The sequence below is a fragment of the Oculina patagonica genome, chromosome 1 (genome assembly GCF_052425735.1).
Source record: "Oculina patagonica isolate OP01 chromosome 1, crgOcupat, whole genome shotgun sequence".
Taxonomy (NCBI): domain Eukaryota; kingdom Metazoa; phylum Cnidaria; class Anthozoa; order Scleractinia; family Oculinidae; genus Oculina; species Oculina patagonica.
In genome coordinates this window covers 14,535,320-14,558,922 of record NC_135758.1, presented here as the reverse complement: position 1 = coordinate 14,558,922, position 23,603 = coordinate 14,535,320, and the positions used below count along the sequence as shown (strand labels likewise).

General features: G+C 36.9%; 2 protein-coding genes and 1 long non-coding RNA gene across 5 annotated transcripts; 1 reads left to right on the top strand and 2 right to left on the bottom strand.

Annotated features, from left to right (window-relative positions):
• Positions 1–417: 417 nt before the first annotated feature.
• Positions 418–6,146, bottom strand: LOC144658320 (uncharacterized). Of its 3 annotated transcripts, none has more exons than XR_013571665.1 (4): positions 6,065–6,146; positions 5,535–5,913; positions 3,302–3,353; positions 418–1,866 (listed from the first exon to the last, which is right to left on the bottom strand). It is a non-coding gene; the product is annotated as an uncharacterized LOC144658320 (long non-coding RNA). The 3 variants fall into 3 exon arrangements; XR_013571664.1 differs by having other exon boundaries at positions 5,839–5,913; positions 6,069–6,146; XR_013571666.1 differs by lacking the exon at positions 3,302–3,353.
• A 754-nt stretch (positions 6,147–6,900) lies between these two features.
• Positions 6,901–11,299, top strand: LOC144658259 (paired box protein Pax-3-B-like). The gene is made up of 4 exons (XM_078518664.1): positions 6,901–7,082; positions 7,605–8,228; positions 8,766–8,974; positions 9,795–11,299. Exons 1-4 carry the CDS (start codon positions 7,061–7,063, stop codon positions 9,969–9,971), a joined length of 1,032 nt encoding a protein of 343 aa, XP_078374790.1. The 5' UTR covers positions 6,901–7,060; the 3' UTR covers positions 9,972–11,299.
• A 2,306-nt stretch (positions 11,300–13,605) lies between these two features.
• On the bottom strand, positions 13,606–18,155 carry LOC144658228 (paired box protein Pax-3-like). The gene is made up of 4 exons (XM_078518623.1): positions 17,960–18,155; positions 17,067–17,645; positions 15,810–16,030; positions 13,606–15,244 (listed from the first exon to the last, which is right to left on the bottom strand). The coding sequence occupies exons 1-4, from the start codon at positions 18,069–18,071 to the stop codon at positions 15,083–15,085; spliced, it is 1,074 nt and encodes a 357-aa protein (XP_078374749.1). The 5' UTR covers positions 18,072–18,155; the 3' UTR covers positions 13,606–15,082.
• Between the last annotated feature and the right edge of the window lie 5,448 nt (positions 18,156–23,603).

Sequence of the window (23,603 nt, the reverse complement as noted above, 5' to 3'; positions counted from 1 at the left end):
CATTCGCCAACAGAGAACACTGCAGCCAGGACAAACTGTTACAACTGCCAGAGAATTTTATCTCTCAAGACATGGATGATTTTCACACAGCTGGTAATTACTTCTTACGTTTCATTACATTTTCTAGGTGAAGCTAAACTGAAGTAAATACTTAACTTCTGTCCCTGGCGAGTTTAAAAATTAAGAGGGAACAAAGGCTGATTTCTGGACGGCTAATTTGAGTTTCAGTTAACCCTTTGCTATATCCGATCGACAATTAGCAACTGAAATTAAAATTCTTCTAGTTTTTTTTAGGGGCTTCCCAAAACTAGATTAAAAATTAACACCATATTTAACACTATGATTTTATTTGATAAAACACACTCAAACGTTTGTCTTTTTAACACTAAACAGTGGTGAATAAATGTTGCACTAACTACTCCTCTTTTACGAAGAAAATGCACTGTGCACAAACATAATCACATTATTTACACTGTACATATCCAGCTACTATTAATGTTCAAGACCTCTGTTCAGTTTAAATACAAACATAGAGAAAAAAAACCACTGTAAGAAATCAATCTACTGATTTTCTGAGGATGTTTCTTTTGATACTAAAAGGCTTAGGTTTTTTTATGATGCAAGAAGGAGCTCTAACTTCTTTATTGTAAAGATACGGAAGTAAATTATAGAAGTTAACTCACAAAATATTTCCATGAAAGCATGTTCTAAATGTTCGAGTGCGGACGAGCGAGGCGAGTTACCTGGACAGGTACCGTATGGCACACGGTCCATTCCGAAAGAAACAAAGCAATACCAATTTTTTCAACACTGAACTGATACATGAAATCAGGTTTAAAATCCATGGCTTGAATTGTTGAAAGTATATTGAAATAATGATTTATCATAATAAGTTACAATTGGGTCATGCTAGAAATCGAAGCAGAAAACGATCTCAATCAGTCACCTGTAGTTTTAATTTTCAAAACAAGTTTTGCTAGCGTGTATCTCACCATTTACATGCTTTCTCCACAAGACAATTTAAACAAAGCGTCCTGTGGTGAAAAGGAAAGTTTTTACGTTGATCTAACGTTAAAACCGTTAGTTGGATAAAAGATAGGGGAAGAGAGTAACCAGTCTTGTTAAAGGTAGCCTTGAATGCAGGCGTTTTTGATGGGCGAGCGTTGAATATTTTTGTTTGCATATTCAGCCTCACTCCTACTCCCTAGGACACTTTTTTCTTCTCTCCCCAAGCCTCTCCCAATTTCGAATCCAAGATGGTGCTCGCTCAAGTCAGAATGCGCTCGCTCGCTAAAATACGCCTGCACCGCAGACATTGACTGATAAAGGTCCATTACTCATCCAAAAGCTTCTTTGTTACTTGAGAGAAGAATGGCTTAATTCAGGGTGATTTTTGCTGTCGCGTCTGAAAATCGGGAAGAAAACTTAGTATAAATATATTGTAAGTAGTAAATAATTTAATTTAGAGTTTAGCCTGTTAATTCCAAAATCTGAGGTGTATTTTTTTGCTGCCTTTGTTCTGTTTAGTTTTACTTTTTTCTTTTACTTTTTGACCCCTATCTTAAACCCAGAACAAGCTACACTATGATAAGAAGTTGTAAGTAAAATAACACTTATGTGATTGTAACGTATTTGACATAGGTGATGGCAGACGTAACCAACTCGGAGGCATGTACGTAAGTGGAAAGCCGCTTTCCCAGGAGCTACGGTCGCGCATTATCAATCTTTCATGTCTTGGTCTTCGTCAGTGTGATATCAGTCGACAACTCAAGGTCACGCATGGCTGCATCAGCAAACTCCTGTCCAAATACCAAGAAACCGGAAATCTGGATCCTGCGCAAAATGCGGGACGGCCGAGGGTCATCACTGCGGAAATTGAGAAAAAAATTGATCAGTACAGAAAAGCGGACCCAGGAGCATTTTGTTGGGAGTTGAGAGAGCACCTACTACGAGACAACGTTTGCACTATGGAAGAAGTCCCGTCTCTTAGTTCCATAAGTCGTCTAGTCAAAACCAAAATTATTAACGAAGCAATTGAAAAGAAAGAATTTGGCACAAAAGGACTTAATAAATGCGAGACAGCAAATCAGTCTTCTCCATTTTCCATCGCAAGTATATTAAATATTAAAAGTGATAAAGACATTAACCAACAGCCAAAGGAACCACAATACAGTAATCACCCACTAAATGCAGGTAAATATAGAAATTCAAGTTGTGCTGGTTGGAATTTTAGAACTGAATGAGCAACAGTCGACATTTTTTTAAGGTAAATGAACTCAAGAAAACCCTGTTTTTTTTGTAGCCCAATACTGAGCTAAATCTTTTAATATTGTTTCCTTAAGATGCCTCCAGAAGTAATCATAAGCTCACTGATATAACAACCTTTACTATTCTGTTGTTTGTCGAGCTATAAACAAAAGTTGCCATGAAAACCAAAACTTTGACTTCTCTTACTTTTCGCTTTCAATATAATTCTTGGTTTCCATCGAAACGAAAGATGTCGAGAAAAGAAATACACCAGTTTTTTTTTTGTGGAATAAATTCTATATTTTAATTAAAGAATCGTTTTAAATTATAGTTCGAAAGCCTGCTGTAGTTTTGAAAACGTGTGAAGGACACTTGTTGTATGTCGATTGATCGTCGCTAGCTAGCAATTTTCTTCAGAACTAAGGGTAGTTTGACTGTTTTAAGATGGTACAAATTATGTAAATTCAAGCTCTCTTGTTAACACAGATAAAAGCCTTCATGCTACAAGTATAATTGTTGTTGTCAGAGACATGGCAACCTTTATCTGAACAGTCATATATTAGCGAAATCGCACGGAAACCGATAGTTACTTTTCGTTAGCTTAAAAACTAAAGGCGTTGGTCAATGCTCGGCATTTTAATTTGGTGGAATTGAACTTGTAATCAAATAGGTGTCAAAGTACGGAACTATCAGAAAAAAGTGCAACTTTAAATGGCTTTAGTGGTGACTGTATTTATTTGTATCTTTTATCAGTTTTGTTTGCTGTTGTACCAATCGAGGATACTTCAAATTTCTAGTAAAACTTCTAACCCCAGTGCTGTAGTTGATATGTAATAGGATGTGTCACTGATTATACCGTCTTTTGAAATAGCGTTTATTTCTTTCAAATTTAGATCGTTTTAATGAAAACACCTGTGATGACAGAAGTTCACCACTGCTGGCTAGAAAATTGTGTTCGGACGAGGATCAACCTCGACCTCAACGAAGAGAACGAACGAAGTTTAACCGTGTTCAGAGCCTTGAGCTTGAAAGGGAGTTCCAGAAAAATCCTTACCCTGGAATTCAGCGAAGAGTAGAACTGGCTTGCAAATTGACCATTGATGAGTCTAGAATACAGGTAACAAAATAAAATAAAGGCATTTAAAAATTGTACTTCTCTCGGTACCCTTCACTCCCTTCACTGTTATCGTCAGAATTGCTCTAATACAGTTTTCTTCTTGTATTTTACAGGTTTGGTTTGCCAATCGACGTGCAAAGGGAAGACGTCGAGTTGTTTCCAAAGATAGCCATTACTTAACAGGAAATGTTAAGAACAAAGGTCATGTTTGTCCAAAAGATCCGATCCCTTTGAAAACTTCAGAGCTCTCCTCTCTGTACCGATTTGTAAATATGAGTCAGAATACGAGCCACTTTCACTGGCCACAGTACTGACAACGTGGGTCAGCTCAGACTTATTAGGTTCTATTAATACTGATTAAAAACCTGCATGATAACCAAAGCCTAAAAGAATCTAAGAATGCGGGAATTTGATGTACATGCGATTAAGAATAAACTTTTCTCAAAAAAGCTTGAAAATGAATTGCTTTTTATAAGCACCTTGTGTGAACAGTGCTAGGTCAACAGTGCTAGGTCAACGGACTGGCTTTGATCGGGCGTGACTGGCTGAGTTTCAACAAAATACGACATTTTGTTCTCAATGATCATCAGTCTTCAAACTAGTTCACTGAATGCACAATATAATGCAATCTTTATTGGTGAAAGAAATTATGAAAAGAACTGAACGAAAAGACGATTTCTGGCTGAAGACCGTGATGATTTAATTCAGTGTGAATTTGATCATCTCAATAATGGCACTGGCAAATGGTAAGCTGTTGAGACACGGAGGCAGGCATTCTATTGTTTGTGAACTGAAAAATTGAAATGTTAGAAGTCAAGTCTGCCAGGATTCCGACAATTGCTTGTACGTTCTTTAAAACCTTTGCGATATTTCGCACTGCTCGTAATATTTAGGGATCATTTACGTGTGCAAGTAATGTCAAAGAAACTTTTAAGTTTCTTTATTAAGGATGTCATTAAAATGACATCCTTAATAATAAAATTGAACATTACCCAAAACCGCTTAACAACTCCAATGAACACGATAAGAGTAAGAAACCTGTGCAAGAGCTCAAAGCCAGGCTTAAAGTACGTGATTTTTTCGTAAAAACAGCCTATTCAACAACTTGACTTAGAAGTTCGTTCCCAAAGGGCCATGATACCAAGTTACGACTGGACTGGAAAGGAATACTGTAAAACGGTGTAAAAACCGGAGACTTGAGATAAATGATGCGGGAACATTAAGAACGAGTTGCATTTATTTTCCTGTGGTAACGTTTAACGAAACATGGGCCAGAAGATGTCTTATACATCACGACCGAAACAATAATACAATAGCAAACTTCAGCCAAAACACGACATGTAGATCGGACCTCATGCGATCTGAGAGTAACTGAACGTTTCTTCGTGCATGAAGTTCTAATTCAGTGAAACCCAAAGAAGTCATGCATTTAGTTTTAGCAACGGATAGGAAGACAGCGACGATTTGTATCAAAATGTATCACGTTCATTGTTTAAGATCATGTTATCGTTTTGGTGTACTAAGACACACTTGAACTATGGCAAAAAGAGGGAACATAGCCTTATTATTTAAACGATTACTGATATTACAGAGAAAAGGTTAAGACAAAATAAAACCCGGACTCTATCCTGGCAACAAGCAGACCGACAGTTATCTATGATTATTACGCAGCCGAATAAGAATATCAAAAGAACATTCGAAATGATGTAAATTGATAATAAGACAGACAGCACTTCATTTAGTTGAAGTCGAACCAAACAAATTGCCAAAAAGAATGTTATCATTTGCATCTTCAGACCTCATGGCGCGCTAAATCAACTTTCTTTGTTTCTTATGAACAGTTTCCTAATATCCACTTCATTCCTGCATGTCCAGTGTTTTTTCTAATACCGACAAGTCACCAGGCTGCACAACGTTCAATTGCAAATTTATTCACAGCCTTTTCGCTGTTGACTGATCTCTGAAATTATGAAACGGGCAGAAAAAGCCAAAAGCTATGTAACTGTTACTATATTAGCGTATCTCGATATTCATAGTAAAATATAATAACTGGATTACTCCCAATTTCTCTCATAGATCTCTATAGAAGATATTCTACTCTTATCTAGTAACCACAAAAAGCAGATAATATAACCAGTAAAATTAATAACAAAATTCAAATTATGCTTACAACTGATCTCCTGCCGTTGGTTTTAGCTAACTCATCTCCATTTTACGTACCAGAGAAACGTCTAGAGCCAACTCAGCCATGAATTGCGTATTCAAGTTGTTATTAAAGAAAAATGTAAAGTCATATAAGGTGACTGATTTTGTTCTGAATGCGGGTTATTATTAAATGAAAGCATCTATTATTGTGGCTCAGCACTTTCTTGCATTTTCTGGAGTAATTTTGCGTGGGCGATTTAAAGTTACACCTTCAGCAGAGCGTTACATTCCTTAAAGTTTTGAAAACAAAATGTAGCGAAATACTGTACCCTCGAAAATCCAGTGCTTGTTTTGCTGAGTTCCATTTCTTTTGTCGCGTAGTTCGAAATTACAAGATAGTGGTTCTGGTAAAAAAAATATATTTTGAAAAAGATAGCTCTTTTACATTTGTTTTCTGTTGTTATTGATGTCGTGTAGTACAGTATGTAAGTTGCAACCTACTGCTGACGTTTAACCGCAAAATAGCAACTTTAGATTTATTTTACTGACACTCACTCACTGACTTCGTTGTGATCTTCATCCCAGATCTCACAGGACAGTGTAATTTTTTTGGAGCCTAACGCTGCATTAATTGCTCTTAAAGAAAGACAAAAACGCATTTAACCTCGTTCTTTTATTGAAGAACATTAGTCACGTGACAAATGTGAGTTATTCATAACCAGAGAAGCCTGCTTTGTTTGCTCCTTTTATCTTGTAAACCGCAGTGAAATAAGCAAATTTCTAGATATCTGTTACCAAATCGGATCACTTTCAACTACATGTTACTGCAATCAAGTGCAAATCATCTGGGCAATCGTTTTGCAAAACAAAACAAATAAATGGATTACCATGAGAATTTTGTGGCTGGTGCAAAGCGAAATTTGTCTTTGATATGCAATACAGAAAAAAAATTTCTCGCATGAAGGGTTAATATGTGTACCCTTTTTTATTAAGCGTTACTACATTAAGATTTCGACAAGGCCGATTTATTTTATTTTCAAAAAGAAAGATTTTCCTAAAAATATCACTTAACTCTGCTATTCGAAAGTGTTCATTTATTTTCTTCCTCGACTATTTTTCCACGCCAAAGTAAAAAATGCATTCTTCGTGTTTCAACACAAAGAAAGCTTACCCGTTACTACAACAAATAACACAACAAACACCGAGAATCTACTAATAAGGCAAACAACAGCTGGCTTCTTGATCGGTAATGATTCGGTGACGTGTTAACATACGTCAATGAATATCAAGCACATGATTATGCAAAACTCGTTGAGGTCCAGTGCTCCTTAGACAATAATAATTCAATAAAATTGTAGATTTAATCAGCAGTCAGGTGAACATAATTACATTTCAAACGCTTCGCCTTTGTTTACGTTAGGAATGCATTCTTTATAATACTCTTATTCGATGGTAAACGGTCATTTATTAACAAATATCACTGGAGAACGCACCTGACAACTTCCTCCAGCAGACAACACTACATACCAGAGAGAAAAATTCTGCTCAGCTATGGATGCTCTGTTATTTCCAGGTAAATTTTCAAACGTGTTGTCCTTCACTTACAGCAGGGTAGTACTGATGTTAAGGCAGACTTTTTCAGTGTTTCACAAGAGAAATATATCAAAAATCACACCAGCAGAGAGATCCGTACATGCTGTTTGAATAGATTCTTTTGCTTGTTAAACAAATTCATATCTGTTGTCTGTCATGTTGAAATTGCTACTGTGTTTTCTTGTTTAGAAACTATACATTTCAAAAAATTGCAGTGTCAAAAAAGATACTAGCGAATACAAATCATAGTAATAAACTCACCACAGACATTGTTGATTTTACAAAATCTTTGCGATTCAAGTTCGTGTCTGATTTCTGAGAGATATCTTGCCAACATGGAGATTGTGCTTCTCAAGTCAGATAACATAACGATAAAAAGCACTTGCTAGATAAAACCTTGACAAGACAAAACTAGTATTATTTCATATGCCAATGGTTATGGGTCTAGATGTAGTTTATTTGTATTTGATTTAAGTCTAATTTATGTGTCATCTTATTTTAGGCCAAGAGCGGGTCAACCAACTTGGAGGAGTATTTGTGAATGGCAAACCCTTGCCTAAAGCACTACGCATCCGAATTATCCAGCTGGCACGCTTAGGTGTCAGAGCAAGCGATATTAGCCGACAGCTACGCATTTCCCATGGATGTGTCAGCAAGATCCTCAACAAATTTTACGAAACTGGCTCCATCGAGCCTGGCGCTATCCCTTCGTCAAAAAGCCGCGAAATCACGCCAGAAATAGCCAAAAGAATTGAGGCGTTTGTCCTTGAACAGCCCGATATGTTTTCGTGGGAAGTGCGAGATCGCTTGCTCCTGGAGGGGGTATGCGTCAAAGCAAATTTACCATCCATGGAAGCAATAAGCAAGCTTCTAAAAAGCAAGAATGACAAATGCGATCGTGAATCGTCCAACAGTTCTCCAAGGAGCTTCAAACGCAGCTACTCTGGTTCAGAATCCGAGGAAGAGCAAGAGATCACAAAGATTCCAAAATTCGAAGCGCCTTTCTCTATTTCTAATATTCTAAATTTGGCGGGAAAACGCGAGGAGGGAAGAGCATGTAAAGAAGAAAGACAAAAAGAAGAAGATGATGATGATGACGAAGTAGAGAGTCAAGATGATGAGCGAGGTACTTCAATTTAACTAATATTATCCTTTTTTATCTTTATTTTAAGAAGCAAGGATCTCCCTTTAGAGTACCGTAGTTTTCAGTTGAGTGGTACTCGTCCTTCAAGCTGTGCCCGATATTGCATTTCGTAGTATCTGGTAATCAAAGAAAGTTAAATTTACAAATTGCCGTTGTCAAAACGCTCAATAAAAAAGCAACATCACTTGTTGTTTTCCAAAGTTCCAAAGGAGTTTTCTTTTTTTGCAGTATTGTTTCATGATTGAATGGCGAAGTCATGTTCTATAAACTGCTCACTAGTGACTCAACAATTGAACCATAACAAAGATTACACGTGCCTACCAGTAGAAGCACTAGAAAGCAATATATCCCCGACAAAAATAGGCTCGTCGGTCTGTTATAACACATCAACAAAAGGAAGTCGTAAAATATATCCACCCACACTTTTCACCGTCCGGCTCCTTCCGACCGATTTCAGACCGGCTAACACAATATAGGAGACAATTGTTTACCAACACTGAATCCTCTGTTTTCTTCCAGAATTTACTTCAAGAAGAGCACAAGCACTTTTTTCAGGAAGATGCAACCAAGAGTTATTTTTCAGCCGAAAGCCGCGACGTGGTCGTACAAAGTTTACTATGAATCAGGTGGAAGAGCTAGAAAAGGCTTTCGCCAAAACGCATTACCCGGATGTGTACACCCGAGAGGAACTGGCGCAGAGATTGGACTTGTCTGAAGCAAGAGTTCAGGTAAATCCATAAATGGAAACCATTGCTTAAACTTTTCAAAAGATCATAAACAAAACTTTTTAACTTCTTAGCGCATTGTCACTTCTTTAGATGGCATAGGAAAAAACATCAATAATAAGGTAAAAAAGTGTTATCACTTGCTGGTCATACTGAATGCAATCAAATAACGTCCACATATGAAAGAAAAGCATAATTTGTCATTAAATTTCACAGGTCTAAGGTTAGGAGCCAAAAATGACGTTTTTAAGATGTTATAGGCTATCTTCAGTCAAAGAAGTAAAAAATGTTATTTTTAATTTTTTAATAAAGATCGTCGATTAGAAAACAGTGAAGCAATTGTAGCCGGTATAATTGGTCAAACGTACACATCAGCAAAAAATCAAATTGGCTTAATAATGACTTACTTATGCAAATCACATGTTCAAAATACATTCTGACAGTACATTCAGTGTATGAATTTAAAATAACCGGAGAACTTGCAAACTGGCGATACTTATTGCAATTTATAAATTTGTTCATCTAGTGCCAGAAATTGGGGACATGCTGCAGGATATGACCTCAGCTGTTTTTATTCTTTACATGTCATTCAGGTGGTTTCCACTTTGTTTGTTACGTTACCAAACAAATAATCCGAGATGGAGGTCGCTTCGAAAATTGTTTTAGTGTAGTGTACACTCATTAAATGCTTCAAATCTGCTTTTTATTAGATTACATCATTAATGAAACTACCTAGTATTTTTTCGTATTCTTTTTTCAGTACGTTATTTCTAACACTTATTTTCAATGACTTCTTATGTTATGTTTTTTATTGCCCCTTTAGGTTTGGTTTTCAAACCGCAGGGCTCGTCTCAGGAAAGAAGAATATTACACCGAAACAAATCACACAAGAGAGCTGTCCAAGGCAGTTCACAGTTACGCGGCACTAACATCCCCTACAGCAAGTTTCACTCGAATATTTTTCCCAAACGGAGCTGCCTATGTTGTGCCATATTACTGACTTCCCTAGAGTGAAAAATTAAATGTATTATATATATATATTATAATAAGGTTTTATGAAATATTTTTTATTCATGGTAATGTTACTCATACAGATTTTTATACTTTACAAAAAAAGCAGTATTTAGATCAGTGCCAAAGGTTTAAAACCGCATATAACTCATACTTTGCATAGAAAAACTCTCGAGAGTATTAGAAAGTGAATTTGCTGTTTACGGTATTTTTAAGGAGTATGCCAAATACCCTACATATTGTTTCCACAAATGTAGATTAAAATTATAAAGTGGCATTTTATAGAAAAGTAACTATAAAGCAGAAATGAAAGGAACATCGATACTTCATGTTGTTTGTAAGAGAATAATTTTTGATGCCATCTAACAGTCATCACATGGAAAATTTAGTACTTTACAGAGGAAAACGTGAGTGTTTGCTGCCAAACATTTCAGACATAGAAGTTCGTCAATGTAGTTTTAAGCAATGCAACGCTTTAACAATACCCGTAATCCTTCAGTTATGAAACAATCTTGTGTACAGATTGTGAGTATTGGTAAATTTAATTTTAGTTTATGCCACGTATGTTATATATATATAAACAATAATATGTTTAATACTAGACTAAGAACTAAGATGACTTAGACCTACAGATATATTAGTTCAGCTAAGAACATCTTTTAAATCAAAAGTGTCTTTAACCTCGAATTCATGCAAGTTTTATCACCACAGAGTAAGATGTGCATTCGGATCGCACAATGTCATTGTCTTCATATATTCTGTTGACTGTAATCAAACTTCTCAACAAGTACAATGCAGAACGAATAGCAAACAGTGCAGGACTTGCACTATTTACATTAGGTTGTCTAAAAGCTACTTTTTGAAGGGTGTTTATAGCTTTTATTATTAACAAAATCATATTGATTTAGATTATTACAACTGTTTGCATTCAAGCAAACACAAAGAAAGAGATATTTGCAAAATATATATTTTTAAGCCAAAGAATTTATTATGTTAACAACTGGCTGGCGATATTTGTCAAGCGAATGTGTGTTATATTTAACTCTATAGCTAAAATTAAAAACAGTTCATTATGACCATGACTTATATATTCTGATAGTGGTTGACTTGCCTTGCCAAGGCTGGGCACAGGCAAACACAGGCACGTACGCGCTTTCGCTCATAAGTAGGAGTCAGCAGGAAATTTAATAGTTATATTAAAGAATGTAAAATCGTTTAAAAATCAGATTGAAACAACAATTATTTCAATTTAACTAAGGTAAATAGGTCTGCAAACGCTAAATAAAACCGCAAGTATTTGTAACGGAAAGAATTTTCTCGAACTGTTTTCATAATAAAAGAATTTATAAAATTTTATTTGTGTGTTTACTCAGGAATATTTACGGTTATCATATGAAATAGATTTATGCAACATCTATATCTATGTGTCAGGAAGTAACGTTGTGAAATCCATATACCAGATTCCTTCACAAATTCGAATTAATCCTAATAAAATACATTCAGTCACTTGTATATTTTAACTTTTATAATAGATGAGGAAAATGCAGTCATCAAATATCAGTCTCAACTGATAGCCGCCAGTTTGCCGCTATGATTGAAGGACAAATGATATGCTGGTGTTAGGACTACTGACGCCGGTTGAATTGAATATCTAAGTACTTTCTGAAGCCTAATCTGTACTGAACGTGATAAAGATAAAATCATAAGATAAAATCGATGAATTAATAATTTTCGTCGACAGTTACCTAGTTACTAGAGCCCAACCGCGCAAGAAGACAAAGCAAATAACTTTGAATTTCTTTGCTAAAATAAACGGGCCACACCAGTTTGACAAATTGCGGCACATTTAATATAACTATAACGGCAACATTAAAAAACACATTGCAACATAATATGTAACTTTATCCTCTTTGTAAATCCTAGGTTTTAAGTTCAATATGCTACCGTCGACTATTAAAACGTAGTAACAAGCAATTCGTCGTAATAAGGAACGACAGTAACATAAAACTAAAATGCCCCTGGACTAGTAAGGGATCAATAACAACAGTTCCAGATTGGTTAATAATGCCTCGAACTTCGTTTGCGCGCGCTTTTACTCACTTGATTCTTGCAAACCTCTTTACCAGAATTTTTCGTTAAGAAATCGTTGGCATGCGCTCTCCCCCAAGGCATTTTTCTATTCAAAGCATTATAATGACCGCTATATTGGTCGAAAATCGCTCATTTGTAGCATTTGCGTCATGGCCGTTCGTCACTAAGTGAAAAAGACTAAAGAAGCGAATGAAGCACTTCACGAAACAATGATCCTTACCGCTGAGAACAATAACGACTTCACAATGACCCTATAGATAACTTAATTTGTGCCAATAGATTTGTCGCGTTACGGTTTTGATTAAGATGTTTATGAAATACCAGAATGTCACTTGAAACGTGCAGAGAGTCATTTATTGAGAAATTGAAGCTATTGCCTCATAAAAAGTCTCACTTTGAAAACTGTTATCATTTCAATAAACCCTAAAACGTAAATCATTTCTGCACAAACTTTAAAGTAAGGAGATTCGTAACAATTCCACTTTCACTAAGTGAACCATAGCTGGCATGTTTTTACAAGCTTGATTTGTTTATAGCTTCGGGCGTTGTTAGTCTAATTTATTTGAAACACGCAAATTAGTACGCTAAAACAGCATTTCCAATCAATATCATAGTATTATTGAATAAAGCGTAAAAAGGATAGCACGAAGAAAACTTTTTCTTCAGTAACAGAACAAAGCAAATTGCAGGTAAAATGTTCCTCGATGTTCTGTCGTGACTGAACGGTTCTTTGTTTTGTAACAGGAAAACTACTTGGAGCGTAAAATCTCGGCGTAGTATTGTGTTTACACGTTACCTAGGCTCGCGGTGCATACAAGACAACCGCAGTTTAAATTAACAAAATTACAAATGAAGTCAAGATGTTGGGTTAAAAGCTCTTATATTGTGAACAAGAAATTTCGATCCGGTGTAAGAACCCCACTGTCGACGTTACTCGCGTAGTCCCATTGCTCCTGTCTATCAAGCTATATGTTTAAACAAGGTATAAATGATATTGCTTACAAAAAAGGAAACTTAGTTCAATGCAGCTGAAAGCTTCTTACATATTTAATATTCATTATTGAACTGAATAGAAGTGACAGTTTTTAAAACAAATTTAAAATCTTACTACATAGTATACAAACAAAGATGCTTTTCGTCTTTTGAGTTAACTTGTGGGTCCCACACCACAAGGTGCACAAAAAAACTTTTAATTTTTTCTTAAGGAATTGCTGTCGGAAATCTAAGTTTGGCTCCATTTGAGACTTGTATTTTATGTTTCCCATCTCTGCAAAAAACAATGCAATATTGCAAAATATAAAGGGTCTTTTCCCCTGTGGTTTTATACACGTAAATTTCGTGAGTACGCAAGGGAAGTGATGTTTTTCTCGTTCGTCAAATGTTCGCTGTTCGGAAAATAACGCTGATCGGCTTGAGGCAGGGTAGAATTTTAATGTGATGTAGAAAATTGTCAGAAATTAATTGTTGACGATTTACCTATGCACACCTGCGCTCGTAATTGATAAAAACGGCCATCGGAATGAAAGACAGTATTTGTTCATTACTAAAATATGTATATATTTAATTGCTCATTTTGAATTGTTTAAACATCTACATCATGACGTCACTACATACCGACTTCCATAAAGCTACAATAGTTTTATACAAGATACAAACCCAACATGTTTGCTGAAATAAATACACATTTTACAGACTAAAAGTATCACTAGAAAAAAACATAAGTTAAGCAAGTATAAACTTGTTCATAATATTTTCAGAACCTATTTACAACAAAACTAAGGTTTTCAACTTTCGTTAAACCTGAAGATGACTTTATCAAGTCGGAATTTTTCTGTCAAGTTTTTAACTTATTAAGCCTTGTAAAGGATTTAAAAGATCTATATTAATATAAAGCTTTTGAAAATTGACCTTAAAAGCACCATTTTTTTATAAAATTGATAAAATTACTAAGGGGACTGAAATTATTTACACTGATTCCATATTGAATAGAGCAATTTTCAATTGAGTATCGTAAAACCAAAACCAAAGTAATCACTCTAGCCGATCACAAAGAACACAGACAATCCAGTAAACCAATCAAAACTCGAAGCAAAAACATGTAGCCGGCAAGAAGCGCGGGAAAACGTGCGCGAGCGCGTCATGATTGGTTTTGGTTTTAATTTTGATTGGCTGAGAAAGTGGCGCGATGGTTTTAAACCAATCACAAATCGTAGTGATGCAAAACCAATGCAAACGCGAATTACTTTCGACACTCAAGTGAAAACCACTCTACCAGAACGTATGATTAAATAAGTCTACAAGTTGACCAATGGACGAAATATAACGATATTAATTTAATAAACGTATTTTGTTGATATATACACTGTAAGTCTGTTGAGCACAGAAATACCTTTTACCTATAACATCTATTTGAATAGACTTTGACTCAAATAATAATTTCATACATTGCTGTAAGTTACTCTGATTTTTCATTAATTATTTTTATGATTTTGAACATAACTTTCACCTTTTCGCTAAACTGTGGAAAATAACTTCTTTATATATAGATAACAATGAACAACACCAAGCTAGAAAGCATTCCATAATTATTTGGAACAAGATTGCAGATAAACTAGGTGCACCTCAGTGCCGTAAACTTACGCTCGTTGTAAAGAGAAACGTGGTACAACAATAATTACTTTACTAAACTGTTACAAGTATATGACGCTACGAATAAAAGAATGGAAACATTTAGGTAAAACGTTCTGAACCAAAACGGCTGTCTACAGGTAAGACGCGTCAAGGATTTCTCTTAAAACTTCGCTACTTTGCCTTTTCGATAAATTAAGCATGGTAATTATAATCTGTAAACAGTTATGTGCGATAGAAACTCTGCACACACGTGTGATGACCAAACTCAGGCAAGACTTATCTTGTAGCTACTGTCAAGACTCATATCCTTCATTACGAGACTCAATTGACGCTCAATCTGTAGGAGATCTCCTACTTCCATCCAACACCTATAATAGCTTAATAAACCGGAAGTGGGTAAATTGCATCATTCACTACCACATATGGCATATAGCCCATGGTCTGCACGGGTTGCTGACATGAACATGCAGCGGAAGCTTGTTTCTTTTCCTGCTGTGTTTCCCTCTTCCTTAAGCGAGCCCGTCGGTTGGAGAACCAAACCTTAAAAAGCAACAAAAGGAACAATTATTTTCTTTATCATAAAAAAACTGAGAAGTTTTAGAAATGTTTTGAAAATGTCCAAGTTGCAGTGTCCTGTCATAATGTTTGCCTGTTTGTTATCATTCATTCATTGTCGCGAGATAACGATTGTGGCCGCCATTAGACAGTATGCGTGCACCAAACGAATCACAATTCAGTGGGGGTGGGAGAGGATTAGAAGGGAGGACACCTATTTATATATTGGGAAGGGCCCATATACAAACGGGCGTGGGCTAAATTAAGGAAAATGGTAGGTTGGAGTAGATCAAAACATTATAATCAGAGTGGCTCTTTTACAATGTATCCCTTTAACTGAATATCAGAATAGGATGTTTTTCAGATATGTACAAGAGCCCCTGGATAACTTGTGTCCGCATGAGAGACTCATCTCTAGGTAGTTCTTGTTGGTTCATTTTTAAACGGTTCTTTATACCACTTATCTGGCCCTCAGGATATAAGTTCTACCTTGTTCAAACCTACCCAAACTCCCTTACCAAGTTGTTTAAGCCCAAGTCTGATGACGTACCTGCACACGAGCTTCTGTCAGCGACAATCTATGGGCCAGTTCCTCTCTAGTGTAGACATCAGGATATTGTGTTTTCTGGAAGGCCTTCTCGAGTGCCTTTACTTGCTCATGCGTAAACTTTGTGCGACTGCGACGCTGTTTGCGGGCGATGAAAAAATCATTCTCCAAACTGCTGTACGTGTAACTTGGGGAAAATGTGCTCAAAGTTTTGAATTCTACATCTGAAATATAAGGACAATGTATGAGCAACACAAAGAAAGCTATAGGAATGGTTTCATAAAAGTCGTGTACTACAATTTAGTTAGCATGACACTGGACAATAAATGAGATACGATCTTTTGTTACCCTCGGGGTATATCTAGCCCACCTGCGAAAAGCTATTAACCTATTCCCAATTCAATTATTCTTATGTATGTTTTGCGTTATGGCTAACATTAAGAACGAGTTGCAATCAATAACAAAAACAATGAAAGATAACAAAAAATGCAAGTATTTTGCGACTGGAATGAGGTGAGAAGTTTGTCAGACAAACATATCGCGTGTCATACATCAAAAGGTTTCCTGTGTTTTCTAAATAGTTCTAGTTGATGACGTCAATTAAGCCCGGGTAAAACCACTTCCCTTTTCCTGTACACTCGTTTCAGTTAATTAAAATTCATTTTTTTACAAAAGGAAATATGACAAGACAACTTTTGAAAACAAATCAGGCGTTACTACATTACAATTCATAAGCTGATCGAACCTTGTGTGTGTGAAATCACGGACGGAAAAATACTGAGTAATATGACGAAGAACGCTGTTTCGTGGGATCACGAGCATGAAGACAAAAAATACATTTGTTTCATCTAGAAAAGGACCAGTCCGAGATTACTTTGAGCTTTGTTTTTTATTGGTTGATTTGGCAATTTCATCATCCAATACATTTTGTAAATAGACATTTTCAACCGTTCAAAAATAGTTCCATACAACTGAATTTCAGTGAAACCAATTTTTACGGACCAAGAATTTAGTTAGGTATTCCTAATTTTAGACTTGAAATTTTTACTTTAACGGATGAACAGAATGGAAATGTTGTTAATGCCTTTATAACACAAAAGACAAAAGTAACAGTAATTACAGCTTTAGGGTACAGTCTTAATTGCACGCTTGGTCTAGATATAACATGTATCTATGACCGAATTTTTAGATTTGCGCCCTGATAAACCGAAAGCGGTGCTGATAAGTTTAGATATCACGACAAATGCTTCTATATTTTACCTGGTGAGTATGACTCCCTGTCGTCCTTATCTGCTGGACTCGGTGGATCATCTTCTTCCTTCACGATAGTTGGGCTTGGGTAGGACTCTTCTTCGTCATCGCCTTCATTGCAGTTCTCTTCACTGGACTTCTTTCGCCACCTAGCAGCATCGCACTTCTTCATAAAAGCATCTTCTCTTCCCGCACTTTCTTGCACAATCTTTGACTTCAATATTTGACTGATGGCGCAAAGTGATGGCACGGTACTCTTGCTGCACACATTTTCTCTCAAAAGGCGATCGCGAACCTCCCACGAGAAAATCCCTCCATTTTCTTTCCGGTAAAGGTCAATTCTTTCTTCGATTTCTGGAGTGACGTCTCGAGGCTTGTTCATACCGACTATCCCTGGATCAACGGTACCGGTTTCTTGGTATCGGCACAGGATTTTGCTGACACAGCCATGGGAAACACGGAGCTGACGGCTGATGTCACAAGGCCTTACGCCCATTTGCGCCAGTTCGATTATCTTCCATCGCAGTAGCTTCGGAAGAGGTCTGCCGTTGATGAAAACTCCACCAAGCTGATTTACTTTTCCTTGACCTAAATTGCAAGGAACAAACCATATCAAGTGAGAATCTCGCGCCCGATTAACAAAATACTCGCTACATTTCGGTCAGATTATCCCTAAACTACAAAATTTCTTTTGGGAATATTCTTCTTCTATTTAAGTTTTAAAACTGGAGCAGAGATATTTTTTGTAGTACTCATCCAAGAGTATTGGCAAAGCCTTCAAATTTGTTTATTTATCCGGAAAACGTGGGCAAAACGAATCATTCACGCGGGAGGACAAAACACCACACTTAGACAAAACGTTTTGATGGCAGAATGGATAAGACAAATAAAAAACGGGCTACCTGTAAAAGCAAATGTTTCCATTGTTCTTACGGATCCTTGGCACGGAAGATTACAGAGCTTGGTATTCGAAACCAGAAGACAGTTAGATATAAGAATAGCCGTTGGTATCATGTGCAGCCCCTTTTAAAGGCTCATATCCTTAGCCTGATGACGCAGATAGGCGTCAATAGCAACTATTCAGTTAAAGGGTTTAGTCAAGCGTTTTGGTCTTATATTGCATTAAGAGGTATTAAACAAACAGTACCATAAGAACAATTAGTATTTCAGGAAGTTCAAATAAAATGATTGTTTTCCTTGAGCGACCAAGCTTCGCAGCAACGCACAAGAATCACGAAAACATGAGATCACGATGTATCGCGTGCAAATCGTGCTCTTGGCGTTTGGCATTTCGTGCTGGGTCTTTACCTTTAAAACGAGCAATCTTTGGTTGGCGACATCTAAACTTAATTTAACGTGATATTTGTGAGGCGCCATTTACTGATACTCAACTATATTTGTTACAAACAGTATGTAATTTAAATATTAAGTAGGCTGACATACTTCTAAAGTAAATTTGAAATGAAGGGTAGAATGAAGCTATTGGCTGTTTCCTTGTAATATTAAGATTATTCCTTTTCAGATGTCTGCGGAACAAGTCATTTCGTATTGGTGCTGTTAAGGGAATACTAAATATAACGATAATCGAGCCCAAAAAGCGTGATTTTAGCTTGCAACGGACTGCTGCTTCAGAGGGATTTCACGACGCATCAATGCTTGATCAAGTTAATTGATTTTATGTAGATAACAATGCCGCTGTCAACAAACCAACGATAACTCCAAACGCTGAGTCACGAATATTATGTTACCATGGCAATCTTACAAACACCATTAAACTGTTCAGTCCAACTGCCGCTTGAGCCAATCTTGGATTTTCTAATCTTAAAGATTATCGATTCTTGTAGAAATTTTCAAAATCATGAATTTTTTTTTTTAAAAAGTTTTATTTGAGTGTAAATCAAAATAATAACAAAATTAATATTTCCTTTTGGCACAAAATAAGAGAATACATCCCTAAGTTAAATTTTTTTCCCGTGTGTTTCATTACGCTGCATCACTAGAATCAGCATTATTGACGTCAACGAAACAAGCATTTTCTATATATGGCAACGGTGGTTGATACTAATTTAAAACACTGTTTCGCGTGTCAAGAATTGAAATTCTTTCTCAATTAAAGTTTAGCTTATTCTTTCAATTTGAAGGAAAAGTTATCTTTTGTTTAGAGCTCACAGCCTGCTGTTTTCTTTCATTTTTAGTGCATTTGGCTGGGAAGTATTACATTACAGCAGAATGAACACATGAGAGTTCTAGTAAAAATATTTTAAAAAGGTTTTGAGTTTTCACAAGTGACTATTCTTGATTGAATTGACATCGCTGAGATCCTTGAAATCGTTTTTTTTTTTCTACGGAATAGACTGGCTCTGATGACCTATCTCTTGAAGAAATGGCACAGACTGATGTTCAGAACTCTGCGGCAAATGAGTTTACTTTTTTACTCTAAAACGTGGCACGAATTCTGTCTAAGTCCGGGAAAATATCAAGTGTTTTCTTGATCACCTTTCAGATTGTTCACTCAGATTTTTTATATTATTTATTTTGAAATTTCATGGACTAATTTTCATTCTCTTAAGATAAGAACAATATTCTTGATAAAGAGTTAACGTTGAGAACCGATTGAGAGATTTATCAGCCTCATACATGCCTGTCTGTGTAAAGCTCGTTGATATTCAATTTTTCTAGTCTTTTTTATCACGTACAGTCGTGTCTGTGCGATTATGATTTATTCTATTGAACATGTCAGTTTTCCGAAGTTTCGCATAGTATAGCTGGTGATTTGAAATATTATTCACATCCCAAACAAAGGAACAAATTCGACCAAGCTGCCATTTTCGTTGCATCACTTTCAAAAGGAAAACAATATCTATAACTGAAGGGGCAGAGGTTACGGATAATGACTAGCAAAAGCCCACCAAGATAGCTTATGTCAAGTTTCGCTTAGTCAGGCTTAATTTACATACGATTTAACTGTACAAGAAAATGCTTAACTTCCTTATCACTGTTGTCGGGTCTTTCGAATCCATAAGTGGTAAAAGGATCTTACATTCCTGCAAAAAAACTAATAAAGCCTCCTCTTGAAAGAACTCCTATATTGTCTGACTGTCGCCAGAGTTCTTGGCAACCCAAATCAATTAACAAGTTGTATTAAGTGACACCGACTAGTCTACTTACATACTTCATCAGTATAAAGAGCCCTAGAGAAAAACGATTTATCGTTGTCCTTTAAAAGTTTAAGTGTCCCCAGCTGTCTCCGTTATTAAATATTCTATTTAACTCTTGGTTTGGATTGGTTAGACTCTTCATCCAGGAGTGTTGTGTTTCTCTGTCGATTTCAAAAGAACCTTGCTCGAACTTTAAATGGAACAAACCTTTAATTGATTACCCTTGATTATTTAAAATTGGTGCTCGAAATGTAGTGAGCTGCATTAGCGACATTCCCGAAAAACATCGCGGCACGGAGAATTAATATTAGTGGCTAAGACTACGCAACCTTGTTTCTCTTCAACGACTTGATAGCATTGTAGGAAGGGGAATAACAACAGGCAAAGTTTCGATTACAATCCGAGCGAGAATGAAAAGTTGTTATGTGAATCGACGTTTTTTTACAACGCTGATATCGAACAAGGATTTGTACAAAAGCAATAAATATATGGTGTGGCGACAGATATATTCAGTCTGCACCCCGTCAGGCGTCTCACAACATTTCATTTCAGTGCAGCAGGGAAGGGGAGGTGTTATCCTTTTTTAGCGTGTTTAACGTTTTTTGTAGTTCATTTCTGCGTCAATCTATTCTCCTCTCCTTAAAGGCCCGGTAATACGGGCAACATTTTTGTTCAACTTGTCTCGCAACATTGTTGCATTGCAAGTTGAACGAGTTGTTGCCCGTATTACTACCGCGCGCTCAACTTGTCTCGCAACAAATTTCGGTGTTGCAAGTTGCAGCAACATGCTGCACAAAGTAGAACCGAGTTCTACTTTTTGCAACAACTTTTTTCAACTTGCAACACCGAAATTTGTTGCGAGACAAGTTGAACAAAAATGTTGCCCGTATTACCGGTTAAGGGAGGTCCTTCTTAACTACAGATCGTGAGCAGTAGCTAAAAAGGAATTGCTAACGATGGTTTTTGGTGGAAAGCCGTTTTGGAGCGTTTGGTAATGCTTAATGGTAAATTTTTGGTTGGGAGGACAACTGCATTGAAAAAAAAAAGGTATTGCGCGCGCGCGTAATTGTGCCAGTCCCAAACAGCGCGCTAGAATGTAAAATTCCTAAACTTTGAGGAAAGAAAGCAGAGTTCCGTAAAGATAACGAAGATAACATAGCCCTCTTTATAATCCTACGCATGGAATCACCGTTAACGTCTAAGAATGGAACGCTTCTGAAGAAAGTCTGAAAATGCGGATGTTTTTTACGCTATAACTTGCTGAACTTGTATAATGCGAATTTCACAAACAACATACGAAGCATTAAGCATGCGGACATTTTACATAGGTTTGCACTGAATTTAATTTTCAGATCTGTATGCCCTTTCAGTTGAGGGTTTTTTATATTCTGGTTACGTGACTTGTCATTTGTGGCCGTGATTTCAAACACTTGAAGCTCTCCAATGGAACGAAGGAGGTTTGGTTCCCAAAAAAGGCCAGAAACTTTTCTTAGCAACAAATTGGTAGGAAGTTTATTGGTTTGTAAGTCTGTTCTAAATTAATCGTGCAGTTCGTTGTTGTTCAGTTTCTGTTTGTATTCTGTCTGCTGTATTTTGTCCGTTACTAGCCAACAATAACCCAGAGCTTCGCGAGGCCCGTTCTCACTGTCATATTTTAGGATTTTCTCAACACCGGAACTGTACCTCCCCCTTCTTTTTTTCCCCTCTCTCTTCCTTCCCTTTCGACGCTTGCTACGCAGGCTACCTCATAGGCGGCGGAGCAGAGGCGGCAGGCGGGGCCTGTAGCACCCCAAAACGAAAATTTGGGGGGCTCAGCCCCCACGTTTTGGTGCCGAAAATATCGTGAGTGCAGCATTAAATTGCTTTGTGAAGATATTTTGTGAAGATATTTTGAAGTTTGAAAATGATCGGAAACGTTCGTATGGCCTTCGAACAACAATCGGAGAATCTTCGGAAATTTTTGGTCTAGAAACTGCTAAATAAATGATTCTCGCAGTGAAATTGCAAAGAGGGAAGCCTGAAAATATTCAGGGCTTAAGGATTTGAATCCGTGACCTCCGAGAAACCGTTGCGATGCTTTACCAATTGAGCTATGAAGCCACACATTGGGAGCAAGGTCAGCTGCGAATTCTTACTTTTAGCTTACTTTTCCCGTGAAAGAATAGAAAAGAATTCATATTTGAACTGAGGATAGATGTTCATCTATCCGCAGTTGAAGCCCTGAATTTTTTCAGGCTTCTTTCTTGGCAATTTCACTGCGAAGGTCATTTCTTTACTTTAATTATTGATCAATATCGCTACCTGTATTGCATTATAAAACTGCTTAAAGACTGATATAGTTCACAGTCACGTTATGAAGCTTTTTGTGCAATTTATTAAGCTTTTACTACTTACAAGCATAATATCAGCATAGGCGTAGGGGAAAATGTTTTGCCAGGAGGGGGTGGTGAGCCATTTGCTCAAAAAAATCTCGCAGGTTGCCCAGAATTTTACGAAACAGTCGAAACTGAGAAACGAGGATCATACGATGAACTGACATAGGCCTATATATGAAGTGAAAATAAATAAAAATCTATCATATGAGCACACAAAACACGTTAAAAGACATATCTGTCTCTGCCATTTCGACGGCCGAAGATATCAATGATACGATCCATGTCGTTGTTGACTACAGAGTTGGCATTTTTCAAAGTTAATAACTGCGATGTTACTAACATGCTGTTGCCCCATGGTGCTGTGGAGGTAAGTTTTCAACCTGCACAACGCACTTAATGATCGTTCTGCAGAACACGGTATAGCAGGTATCACTGCAATGATATGAACCACATTAGAAAACTCGGGAGACATAACAAATAGATCATTCTCGTGCATTGTCCCCAGCATTTCTGAAACAGCTACGTAGCCTAATCCGCACACAGGACGGAAACTCGTTTACATTTTCTGCTAGGCTTCCGGAATGTGGTCGTCGATTTTGTAAAATTTAGCAACGCGAGAGAAGCTTTCTTTATCAGGTGTTTCACTGTGACAGATATTTCCCAAAGCACAGAGTATTTCCTGGTCATTTCCGCTTAACCTGAGTTCAAGCTCGGACAGCACGTTGCCGATGGACGCGATTCCGGTGTTAGCCGAGTTTGTCTTTGCGCGTGTTCACCTACAAAGGCTTGAAGGCGGCGCAATGGCGTTTGTCTGGGTGCCCTGGCTTTTCGTAATTAAAACTGAGAGTTGGTCGAAATTGATTCTAATTAATTCACGACTGAAAATTCCCCACACAAGCTAAGGCAGTGCAGTACAGTGCCCAACAATAAAAAAACATGTATATCATCCAGTACCATTCAGTCAATTTACATACTGTAGCAATCCTTTCTCGAAAGCGCATGACAAAGTTCGT